Source organism: Punica granatum, chromosome 3, assembly GCF_007655135.1.
Source record: "Punica granatum isolate Tunisia-2019 chromosome 3, ASM765513v2, whole genome shotgun sequence".
Taxonomy (NCBI): Eukaryota; Viridiplantae; Streptophyta; class Magnoliopsida; order Myrtales; family Lythraceae; genus Punica; species Punica granatum.
In genome coordinates this window covers 25,784,158-25,797,308 of record NC_045129.1, presented here as the reverse complement: position 1 = coordinate 25,797,308, position 13,151 = coordinate 25,784,158, and the positions used below count along the sequence as shown (strand labels likewise).

General features: G+C 39.4%; 1 protein-coding gene and 1 non-coding gene across 2 annotated transcripts; one reads left to right on the top strand and one right to left on the bottom strand.

Moving 5' to 3' along the window:
• Nucleotides 1-5,283: 5,283 nt before the first annotated feature.
• On the bottom strand, nt 5,284-7,237 carry LOC116200482. The gene is made up of 2 exons (XM_031531331.1): nt 5,416-7,237; nt 5,284-5,327 (listed from the first exon to the last, which is right to left on the bottom strand). Exons 1-2 carry the CDS (start codon nt 7,235-7,237, stop codon nt 5,284-5,286), a joined length of 1,866 nt encoding a protein of 621 aa, XP_031387191.1.
• On the top strand, nt 6,621-6,727 carry LOC116202117. Its single transcript, XR_004155999.1, has one exon. It is a non-coding gene; the product is annotated as a small nucleolar RNA R71 (small nucleolar RNA).
• Nucleotides 7,238-13,151: the final 5,914 nt, after the last annotated feature.

Sequence of the window (13,151 nt, the reverse complement as noted above, 5' to 3'; positions counted from 1 at the left end):
CTAGGGTTTCCTAATCTTGTTATGAGGAGTATTTATATCCACAACAAAAAAAAGATTTCCGAAAGATATATGCTGGCTCCAAATTGCGCAAAACTCCTCAATATTGCTCGTAATTCCATCTAAGTCCTCAAAGACCTACAATATCAAATTACACATAATTAAGCACCGACTTCTTATAATTTCTATAAAATTAATAATAATTTAACATGAATTGCACAATAAAATATGAGTATAATATGCCCTTATCAACTTCCCCACACTTGAACTTTTGCTTGTCCTCAAGCAAAATAAATAAGACCAAGGAAAGAAATCTATCAGAGAGAGTACAAATTTTCATATTCACTGATTTAAGCATTTGATATCTCATAATTTATTACTCGTTATTTTGTGGTGCCCACTGCTCAAACCAAACTGGAAACATGTGATCAGAGTACTACAGTTGAAATTAACCAGCTAATCTAGAGAAAGCAAATTTTAATCCAAGCGTTTAGCCTAAGATTTCTATTTCAAAAGTAAATACTCAGTCCTATAAGGAAAAATACACATTTAAACTTCATAGCTGTTAGCAGGCATATAATCCCTCTAATTTTCCCTCTAAGCAAGTCAACAAGGTAGTGAAAGCATATGGTATCTGCTTCGTCCCTAGGTTTTCTTCCTTTTTATTACAAGTCTTAATTTATTTTTTTGTTTTTGCATTCAATTTTTCCTTTCTGTTTAAGAAGCAATTTTTTTTTTTCAAGTCCAATTTTAGTTTGAACTTGTGCCTTTCCGCTCTTCTCGTTATAGTGAGTTCATTGAGTCGGCACATCCCGGGCTCATCACCCAAGTGACCGGGTTTTAAAGGGACCCCTACGAACTCTTCCTCACTCTAACATTCAAGTTAGGATACTCATAACTCAATTCTTGAGTCATTGGAGTAAAGGCTATGCTTGCTTTTTTTTTTTTGAATGCTCACTAACACTTTTCAGACTTCTTTTATAAGAATCACTAAGTACAAAGCTTCTTCTACCTCTTTCACTAAATGTTAAAGTGCTATTAGAATAATTAAAAAGAGGATATACTAACTAACTTTGCTTAGAAGTAGACCTGTTTATTTTTCACTTAAGGACTTGACCGACTCTTAAACTTCAAACTCTAGGGCTAAAAACTAGGTAAATTTGATTTCTAAAGATTTGACTAATTAATTTTAACTAAGTACAAAAATCACAACAGTGGTGAGTAGGGCGCCTAAGTGAGTCAATTTTTTTCAAACAATTCCTGAACAAATGCTATCAACAGTATTCTTCGTACAATCTCTAGATTTCAATAATTAAAAAAAATTAAAAAAAAAAAAAAGAATTTGGCCTAACAATTGCCAGATAACTTAAGGACAATTATAATTCAAGGTGACAGGGAAGTATAACTATTTATCAACAAAGACAGGCATCAGATGTCATGAGTAACAAATTAAATCACAGAATTCAGACATCAACACTATACTCAATTTTATACTCCATCTGTTTAGTATCTCCCTTCCCCACACTTAGATTAAACAGTGTCCTCACTGTTCCTAATGTAGCTCTAGTAAAACGAAAATAAAAATAAAGAACATAAGAGAAAAAGAGATACTAGTACTTCCCCGGTTTCGAAAAATTAAGTTGAAGCAATTGGAGTTCCAACTGGTATAGCAATAGAGAGAGTCAGCAGTTGTTATCCACCCTGGCTTCAAAAACAAAAAGAAAACAACAAAAAGAACAAAAATAGCAGATAATCCATCTTAACTAAAACAATCAAATAGCAAATATCCCAAGTCTACCCAATGAGTGGGTGCTTGATAAAGTACAAACCAACAGCAAATCAAAATAAAACAAATGAAGCAAAAGAATTGAGAGCCAACAGGGACTTTAGCTCTCAGACATGGGCTGCCTCCCATGAAGCACTTAGTTTATAGTCGCTAGTTCGACTTTTCCAATTCTTCAACCGAATTTGCTAGATCCACCGTAGTGGCATCACCATCAATATTTTCCCCTTCAAAGTAATGCTTGAGAAGATGACCGTTTACTTTAAAAGTGCGGTCATCTTCTGACTTCAGCTCAACTGCACCATAGGGAAAAACATTAGAAATAACAAATGGTCCAGACCATCGAGATTTTAACTTACCTGGGAACAACTTCAAGCGAGAGTTGTATAATAGGACTTTCTGACCAGGCAAAAACTCTCGCTTTAGGATGTTCCTATCATGCCATCGCTTGGCTCGCTCCTTGTATATCCTAGCATTTTCATATGCTTCCTCTCTCATCTCAGCCATCTGATTCAATTGGAGCAATCTCTTTTCACCTGCAGCTTGTAAATCAAAGTTAAGGTATTTTATGGCTCAATATGCTTTGTGCTCAAGCTCTACTGGTAGGTGACATGATTTACCATAAACAATCTTGTATGGGGACATTCCTATGGGGGTTTTGAAAGCTGTCCTGTAAGCCCACAATGCATCATCAAGTTTTAAAGACCAATCTTTCCTAGATGCATTGACTGTTTTCTCTAAGATACGCTTTATTTCCCTATTGGACACCTCAACCTGTCCACAAGTCTGTGGATGATAAGGGGTGGCAATTTTATGAGTAACTCCATATTTTGATAATAATTTTTCAAATTGCCGATTGCAAAAATGTGATCCCCCATCACTTATAATGGCTCTAGGTACCCCAAATCTTGAAAAGATGTTCTTTTTCAAAAATCTGATTACAACTCTGGCATCATTACTTTGTAGAGCAACTGCTTCTACCCATTTTGAAACATAATCAACAGCCACAAGAATATATTTATTTGAAAAAGAAGAGGGAAAAGGACCCATAAAGTCTATTCCCCACACATCAAAAAGCTCAATTACAAGAATGCTATTTTGTGGTACTTCATGTCTCCTAGAAATATTGCCAGTTCTTTGGCATGGAGCACAAGACATAATGTAATTCCTGCAATCATGAAATACTCTAGGCCAATAAAATCCACAAGATAAGATCTTAGTTGCAGTTCTTTCCACACCAAAGTGGCCTCCTGCTTCCTTAGAATGACAGTGTTGTATTATGCTAAGTTGTTCAGTTTCAGGCACACAGCGTCTAATTACTTGGTCAGCACAATATTTAAACAGATATGGTTCATCCCAAAAATAGTATTTCACATCATGCAAAAATTTCTTTTTCTGTTGAGATGACAAACCATATGGTGTGATGTTGCTAACCATGTAATTGACTATATCAGCATACCAAGGTAATCCTTGGATTTCTGCTACATGCAATTGTTCATCAGGGAACTTTTCATTAATGGGTGAATCTAAACAATCAGATTCCAAGCGGGATAAGTGATCAGCCACTACATTTTCAGTTCCCTTTGTGTCTCTAATTTCCAGGTCAAATTCTTGTAGCAGTAGAATCCAACGAATTAGCCTAGGTTTAGCATCAGCTTTGGCAAACAAATATTTCAGGGCAGCATGGTCTGTGTATACTATGATCTTAGAACCTATCAGATAAGGCCGAAACTTGTCACATGCAAATATGACTGCTAAAAGCTCCTTTTCAGTTGTGGCATAGTTCTTTTGGGCCTCATTTAAAGTTCTACTAGCATAGTATATTGCATGAAATACCTTACCTCTCCTTTGCCCAAGTACTGCTCCTACAGCATAGTCGCTGGCATCACACATCAGCTCAAACGGAAGCTCCCAATTAGGTGCAACGATCACTGGTGCAGAAGTGAGTTTCTCCTTCAATAAATTGAATGCCTGCAAACAATTGTCATTAAAAACAAAAGCAGAATCTTTTTCAAGTAAATTACAAAGAGGTCTAGAGATTTTAGAAAAGTCCTTGATAAATCTCCTGTAGAAGCCAGCATGTCCTAAGAAGCTCCTTACTCCTTTTGTTGAAGTGGGTGGTGGCAACTTCTCTATTATCTCCACTTTTGCTCGATCAACTTCAATCCCTTTCTTTGACACCTTGTGACCTAAGACTATACCCTCTCTTACCATAAAATGACATTTCTCCCAGTTCAGAAGCAGATTAGTCTCCTTACATCTTTTAAGCACACAGCCTAAATTTGTCAGACAAGATTCAAATGACTTCCCAAAAACAGAGAAATCATCCATAAATATTTCAATAAAATTCTCTAACATGTCAGAAAATATAGACATCATGCACCTCTGGAAAGTGGCAGGTGCATTACAGAGACCGAAAGGCATTCTCCTAAAGGCAAAAGTGCCATAAGGACAAGTAAATGTGGTTTTCTCCTGGTCCTCGGGTGCTATATGAATCTGATTGTAACCAGAATAACCATCTAGAAAACAATAATAATCATGCCCTGCAAGTTTTTCTAGCATCTGATCAATGAAGGGGAGGGGGAAATGGTCTTTACGGGTAGCATCATTTAGTTTCCTGTAATCTATACAAACTCTCCACCCAGTCACAGTACGAGTCGGGATTAATTTATTGACCTCATTTTTAACCACAGTCATACCACCCTTTTTGGGCACTACTTGAACAGGACTAACCCATTTACTATCTGAGATAGGATAGATAATACCTGCATCCAACAGTTTAAGCACTTCTTTCTTCACTACCTCTTTGAGAGTTGGGTTAAGTCGCCTCTGTGGTTGCACTATGGGTTTGCACTCAGCTTCCAACATTATCCTGTGAGTGCAAATCAAAGGGCTGATCCCTTTGATATCTGCAATAGTCCATCCTATTGCCTCCTTGTGCTCTCTCAGCACGCTTAGGAGCTGTTGCTCCTGATCACCTGTCAAGGAAGAAGAGATAATTATTGGCAAAGTATCATCTATTCCAAGATAGGCATATTTTAAATGGCTAGGCAATGGTTTAAGTTCTAGCACCGGGGACTGTGTCAAAGATGATACTGGTTTTGTCGCACTAGTGCCCAGCTCCTCATAGTAGCGAGCCTTGATTTCTGATACCTTCTCCACAGATTCTTCCTCATGCTCATCATCATCACTCCAATCGTCCAGATCCCTAAGGACTGATTCCATTGTATCCACACCTGCTTTCTCCTCCACAGACTCAGAGATAAGCTCATCAATAATATCAATGGTGTAACATGATTTGCCATCATCAAATTTCTTTATGGCGTCATAAACATTAAAAGTTATTTGTTCATTCATAACTCTTAAAGTGAGCTTACCTTGTTCCACATCTATTAATGCTTTACCTGTCGCAAGGAACGGTCTGCCAAGGATCATGGGCACCTCTCTGTCCTCCTCCATCTCCAAGACTATGAAGTCGACTGGAAATATGAATTTGTCTACCTTCACCAGGACATTCTCAACAATACCCTTTGGATATTTGATACTCCTGTCAGCAAGTTGCAAGGTAATATGAGTTTTCTTGCATTCTCCAAGTCCAAGTTTCCTGAAAATAGACAGAGGCATTAAATTTATACTTGCACCTGAATCAATAAGAACGTTCTCAAAATGAAAATTCCCTATAGTACAAGGAACAGTGAAACTCCCCTGATCTCTTTGTTTGCGTGGTAAGTTAGGCAAGTCCTTTTGGAGAATCATAGAACACTCTCCTGTAAGCATCACAGGCTCACTCCCATCAAACTTCCTCTTTTTAGTGAGCAGATCCTTCATGAATCTAGCATATGAAGGCATCTGCTGGAGTGCTTCTGCAAATGGAATGTTGATTTGCAGCTTTTTAAAAACATCTAGGAATTTAGCAAATTGGGCGTCCAACTGTTGTTGCTTCAATCTTCCTGGAAAAGGGACAGGAGGAACATACGGTTTCACCCCTAGTGACTTCTGCCTTGGTTCCTCCACCTTTTGCTTACCTTTGTCTTTCTCCGGACTCTCCTCCTGAGTTTGAGCTTTTCTATTGACTATTTCCAATTCCTTGCTACTCCTCAGCATTATAGCATTGACACCCTTGGGGTTCTCTTCAGTGTTGCTGGGTAAAGACCCTGATGGTCTATTACTCAATTGCTGAGAAATCTGACTAATCTGACCCTCTAGGTTTCGAATAGTGGCTTGTTGATTCTGTAGCATGGTGTCAGTCTTTTGCATATAGCTCAACATGAGCTCTTCCATTCTCGACTGACTTTGCTGAGGTGGAGCATTCTGAGCAGGGCCTTGCTTTTGGAATCCAGGTGGCGGTTTAAGTGCATTATTCTCATTCCTCCATGAGAAATTAGGATGATTACGCCACCCGGGATTGTAAGTGTTCGAATAAGGCCCTTGATTACTCCGTTGGAAGTTGTTGACAAAGTTCACTTGCTCTCCATTGGGTGAAGCCGAGGGATTTCCAGACATGCATTCAAGAGTCGAATGTGGTCCTGAACACAACTCACAAAAAGCAACCTGATTAGTATTAAAAGAATGTGCTGAGGTGAGTTTACTTACCTGGGTAGTGAGAGCTGAAATCTGGGTTGTCAAATTAGCAATAGTGTCCATGTCATTGACTGATGCCACTCTTGATTTACTTCTTTCATTCTGCCAATTATGTGCACTGGAGGCCATCTCTTCTATCAAAGCACTTGCTTCATCATAATTCTTACCCATCAGTGCGCCTCCTGCTGCAGCATCTACTAGAGACCTCAATGTATCATCCAGGCTAAGATAGAAGACCTCAATTAGGAGATTATCTGGCAATCCGTGATGTGGGCACTTTCTGATTGCCTCCTTGAATCTCTCCCATGCCTCATAAAGTGATTCACCATTGAACTTGGTGAAGTTAGTGATTTCGTTCCTCAATCTTGCAGTCCTAGCTGGTGGGAAAAATCTCCTGAGAAACTTAGATGAAAGGTCGGCCCAGGTGGTGATGGACTCTTGTGGCAGTGAATTGAACCAGGCTCTCGCTTTATCCCTAAGCGAGAAAGGAAAAAGCTGTAATCTAATAACATCATCAGTGACATTATTCATCTTTACCGTGTTACAGTATTGGAGGAATCCTGCAATATGCTCATCAGGACTCTCGTTGGGATATCCTCCAAACTGATTTGATTGAACCATCTGGATGAGTGCTGGCTTCAGTTCAAAGTTATTAGCTGGAATAGTGGGCCTTCTGATCGCAGAACCCATAATAGTAGGTACTGCATAGTCTCGAAGTGCTCTGGCAGCACCCTGTATTTGGCGGTTGATGTCATCATCTGCCATCTCAACTACCTGCAATTCTTCCCTTCTTTTGTTCTCTCTTCTCAACCGATGCAAGGTGCGCTCTATCTCAGGATCTAATGGTAGAAGTTCAGCACTTCTACTCCTGCGCATAGAATACCTGCAAAGAGAACAAGAAATAAACACACAGTAAAGTGCGCCTAAATTAACAATAGAACTAAAGGTGGTCTAATATTAAGTTAATCCCCGGCAACGGCGCCAAAAACTTGATCCCTTTGCAAATATATATAAAAATAAGCTCAAATTCTACCAGCAAGTGTACTGGGTCAGATCAAGTAATATAGTGATGAATAGAGTGTCGATCCCACAAGGATTAATTAAGTACTAAACCTATATTAGATTCTATTATTATCTAAGCAATCAAATTAAGAGAATTAACTAATTAACTACTAATCAACCTAAATCGTCACAAAGAGCAGAAAGAGAATTGTACGAAAATATATCAATTGAAAGTGGGAAAAACAGAATCCACCCTAGTTTCACTAATCAGATTGCCATCATGTTATATAGACTGATAGCTATGTGATTATTCAAGTGAGTTTATCAAGCCTTTAAAATTAAAGTCTTAAACCTCTAATTAATCAATCAGCTCCCGCATCTCTAATTAATAGTGGACTCTAAATTATAATCATACACCTTCCAGTGCTATGATTGTCTAATGCCCTAAATTAATTATCCCTAATGTCTTAGCGAATAACTAACTAGAAACATTGCATTAATCCCTGGATAATCTCTAATTAAACTAATTAACGCAGCTATCGCATTTAACTAATTAGTCTAATCAAGAATTCCTAACAAACACTATATCAACTCCCGTATCAATAGTGTTTCTAACAATTATAACCAATTAAGAATTAAAATTGAAATTATAGGAATTGCAATCATGAATCATCAACACATCTATTAATCCTATAACATGGCGACAATCATCATATTAGCTACCTAGGGTTTCATCATATTCCCACAAAAGAAGCTTAGAATATCATGGAATTGAAAACACAATTATAATTCCAAGGAGTCATTGCAATAGAATTCATATTCAGCAGTAAACTCAAGATATTGAATCCTAAAACAAAAACCCAACAATTCCTTTAAGGAATTATCTCTTCCACAATTCTTCGCTTCAAATCAATTGATCCAGGTGACGGCTCCAGACAAGACCCTCTCCAAAAACTCTCTAGGTTAAAAGAATGGTGAAAGATGGCTCCCCCCCTAGGGTTTCCTAATCTTGTTATGAGGAGTATTTATATCCACAACAAAAAAAAGATTTCCGAAAGATATATGCTGGCTCCAAATTGCGCAAAACTCCTCAATATTGCTCGTAATTCCATCTAAGTCCTCAAAGACCTACAATATCAAATTACACATAATTAAGCACCGACTTCTTATAATTTCTATAAAATTAATAATAATTTAACATGAATTGCACAATAAAATATGAGTATAATATGCCCTTATCAAAGTTTCCCCAAAGAGGACTTCCGGATATGGATTTCCACTAAAAATGGTCTTTTATGCTTCTCGGAGGTTACTCAGGAAATTGAAAAGGATTTTGTTGTTTGTTTTGCCCAATTGCGTTTGTCCACTGGAGTTTTCAGGACAATACAGGGTTAACTTCGTTTGCCATTATTCCGTCAGACCGGTCTCCGGTTATGCGTTTCTGAAGAAGGGTATGCTTGTTATGTCGCTCGGAAGTCATTTGAAGTGTCAGTGTGGCTTCCAAGAGACAATCTGAAGCACTGCTCATGCTCTGTATGCTTGTGGGGCATGGCCGCATCTGACATTTGGAATTAACTTTCTCTGAGAAACCGGCATTTTTGGACTTCCACTGAAAAGTTGTCTGTATATAGGAAGTTGTACTATATAGAGCAGATGATTTGCGAAATGTGTTTGAAGACAATTTTTATCTGTTTAGCACTGATGTAAATTTTTGGAGTCCAATATTGGCTATCTTCTGATGGTCGAGCAAACTATCGAAAAATAGGACTGTCCGCAATATACTTTGAAAAATGCCGGTTTTGAATGTTGTTGAGCTCTCTAATCCCTCTGTTGCCTTTTGATGACCTAGGAAGTTCTTATGTTATTTGCTCATATCATCTGCTTTCTCCTACTGACTTGAGAATAAATAATGATATCTTGCTCTGTGGAGCCCATATTCTGTGTTCCTGCTCAAGTCGTGGCCTGGATCATTACTGATAATGTTGTTTGAATTAGTGAGCCAAAATGGAATGCTGACAGTCGCGATGAGCAAAGCTCGTGTGTGGGCCAAGGAAAGCCGCACAACTGTTGTTCTCTAGTTAATGCCAAGAGGAGGCAACGAGAAAGAGATGTCTATGAGAGAGGGAGAAGAGGGTGAAGGTTTGGTCAGAACTGATTCAATCATTTGTGCTTGAATTCTCCTTCAAAATTGAAAATTTTCTGGACCCATTTGTCTGTCCATCTTCGATTGACTTGCTAGACATCTTCGATTGATCTGAGAGGTTGGGAGAGAAGCAACTTATGCTTTTAGTTTCTACTACTGATTATTAGCTTCTTTTCGTTTCTATATTTTCGATATCATGTACTCAAGAACTAATACTTGTTCAAGTGATTACTAGCTCATTTTCATCGTGTTGCCTTTGATGATTATAAGTTTATATAAAGTTCTGTGATTCTTTGAAGGATTTGGGAATCTTCATAAAGTCTAGGGCATTGTGCGGACCCGAATTTCGTCTCGCCGAGGCCCACAAGCGTGCGAATCAATCGCACGACTTGGAAGTGTCCACCTTCCTGTGAGGACGCGTGATGAACATGCGTGAGAAGAAGTCACCACTACCTGTTTACAACCCAAGGGTCGAGGGCCGGTGAGTTACCCGGGTCTAGGAGTATGGGATACACCTAATTTGCTAAGGCATTAGTCTTGCAGAACTGGAAATTCCGAATTCAGGGGTTCTGTTACATGCGGGCCTATATCTCGCACGTCCTATCGGTACTATATATTGTCTAAGGTTTGGCATTTTTAGTTTATTTACCGCATGGATTAGGTTTCGCTCATCTCACTCGTTTTGACACCGCAAATTCAAGAAAACAATCGATTCAGACTATGAGGCCGAAAGAGGGGCGGATCCTCGAGTCATGGGATCGGTCCACCGTCCTCGCAGTAAAGCTAACCGGACCGTGATGGCCGATGCACCGTATGGACCGGTTCCAACGACTCGTGTGGTTCCGCTCGTCTCGAGGGCCCATAAGTCGAGTAAATCGGTTTCGACTCTCAGACTCCATGCTTGCTAACTGGAATTCTTACGTAAATAAATGCCTCATAATGTACTCTCAAATAATAAATACAAATTACATCAAATGGATCCCGTCGGCTTGTGCTCAACCAATATTCCGCTCGTACTCCGTGAGCTTTTGAAAATGCCGAAATCAAAATTAATGTGACGCGGGTTCATGAGAGCCGAGGGTCGAGTCCGACCAAACAAACAGGTCCCAAGAGGACTGAATGTTCCTCAAGATAGCCGCGGGACCAATCGAGCTCTTAGGTGATTGTCTAACCCCATTTCGAGCATCTCGACTCAAGTCATCCTCTGTTTGGATACTACTAGGGTCGAAACGATGACTTGAGGCTAGACCCCATACCGCACTCAGGTCGCCGCACTCAGCATGTGTAGGGGCGTTGGGCCTCATGATCGATGGTTGGGGCGTTGGACCCCATGTGAACCGTATCCTATGAGTTTGGGATTGAACAGTCACAAAACAAAAAAAAAAGATAGATGAAAACAGATTGAAGCAGATGAGCACAGACAAGTTGTGTGTGGATTGCCGTGTTTACGTGATTATCAAATTATGAACCGAGGTTACTTAACAATCATGTCTCTACCCTAAACAAACAAAAACAGTGGGTCGAGGTTGCTTAACAATCATATCTCTACCCTAAACCAACAAAAATAGTGGGTCGCCTTGAAAATGCATGTAGCATTCGGTTTTGCTTAAAACGAACTTGATAGACATGATATCTGTTGTCAAGCCCTGAGTGCGTGGGTTTATTTTAAGTTTTACAGTTTTGTGACACTTAACATTAACAAATTATGACAGAAGTATGTTTTGCTAGAAACCTAATACCTAGGGTTTTGACTCACCCGTTTCCCTGTGTTTAATTATGTTGAGCACCTAATTAGTTTGGTTTTGTATTTTATGATAGATTAACCCAATCTAAGCACAAACTTAGATAAGTGGGAACGCGAAACTCCACGAGGTGCCAAGGTCTTTGCTCATGCCTCATAGAGGACCGGACAACCTTTCACGGGTTGTTCCTGCTCACATTTCTGGTCCACATTCCTATGCAGATAAAACCTGCGCGTGTACAAGCTACCAATCTTTACCTGTGGCTCCGAGTGCTTCAATTGCTCTAACCCTAGGATTGTCGGTAAATCATAAACCAATAATTTTGCCCTTGAGAAGGAAAAATTAATTTTGCAAAGATGAGACTGCGTGATGCGGGCCACCGCGGCCTGTAACTGGTGTCGACCAATCCCCTGAATCCCCCAGGGGTCGTGTGTAAACCCCGAGAGAGCCAGAAAACCAGTCAGTCTGCCCGGAAGTGGTCTAAAAAGAACTCCCGTGTTCTGACTTGAGTCGCCTCAAATCAAACCTAGACTCAAGTCGAAACACGCGAGTCCTTTCTAGATATCCATGCTACACGGACCACACGTCTCGATATTTGTAAAAAAAATTGTTATTTTGAAAAGCGATTATTAGTTCATGATTTATCGACTCGATTATAAATTATTAACCGGTTCATGCAATTCGTTTAAAAGTCGGGTGGATTAGTTAGCCGAGTGGATCGTCCCAAGTATTATGTGTTTGTGAAATCAATTAAATTAAATTAATGAATCACCGAATGCTTTTTGTTTACGGGTTTCAAGCCGTCGAATCAAACATTAGTGGACTGTTCGACAAGAGCTTTAATTCCAAACCATCTTGAAATTGAAACCGATTTTAACCCGAGTTTATATGATTAATCCGGTTTGTGTGAGGTTTTGATAAAAAGTGCATTCAAGCATTCCAACACACAATCGTTTTGAAATTAAGTCCAATTTTAAATCGACTTTACGTGATTAATCCAGTTCGTGTGAGATTTTAATAAAAAATGACAAGCAACACATCCAACACACAAATTATGGGAATACAAAATCACATCAACATTGAATTTATCAGTTTTTAGCTCAAGTGGATCGATTAAGCCGATTTTGATTCTTTTAGTCGGTTTTATTCTTTAAAGCTGAGTGCACATGGAGTCCAGTTCGTGTGAATTTATTTCTGCTTTATTCAACCGATTTTAAGGCTGATTTTTTTAAAAGTCAGGATTTGCTTTCGGTCGGTTTCGATCAGACGACCCAATTTTAAGGTTCAAAGTTTCAATATTATACTGGTTCGTCTTATTGTTATTCAAAATAACACGTCTCCACATCATCACGAATCTTAATTATCGAATCACTTGATAAAAGAAAACCTAAGCATGCCACTAAGTTCGAGACTTATACCTCTCCCAAGTTAACGTCGGGGAGGAACTCGAGGAAGCTTCGAAATTGCTCGGATCGAGGCTAGGATTGACTAAATGAGCCCACCACCACACCACAGTTGAAGCTCAGGGAGCAACGAAGGGCGGATTCCAAGTGTTTGGAGGCTTTGGACCTTCGAGAAAAGAGGCACAAACAAGCAAAGAATAGCACAGTTATGGGGGATTCTGGTGCAGCCGTCTCCTAGTCTCCAAGATACACCACAGCGGGGCAACAGAGGCAATCAGGAGTGGCTAGGAAGAAAAACTAAGGGAGTTGGGTCCATAGAGGTTTTGAATGTGAAGGTGAAGGAGGTGATCAAAAGGATGAAAATGACAGAAAGAAGGGTGAGCTAAGAGTGGGTGTCGGCTTATCTGTTGCTGTGTTGTTTTTTCATTTCTTTTTGTTGTTTTCTTCCCGAGAGAGCCAGAGAGGAAGAGTTAGACAAAAAAAGTGATGACAAGGGTGAA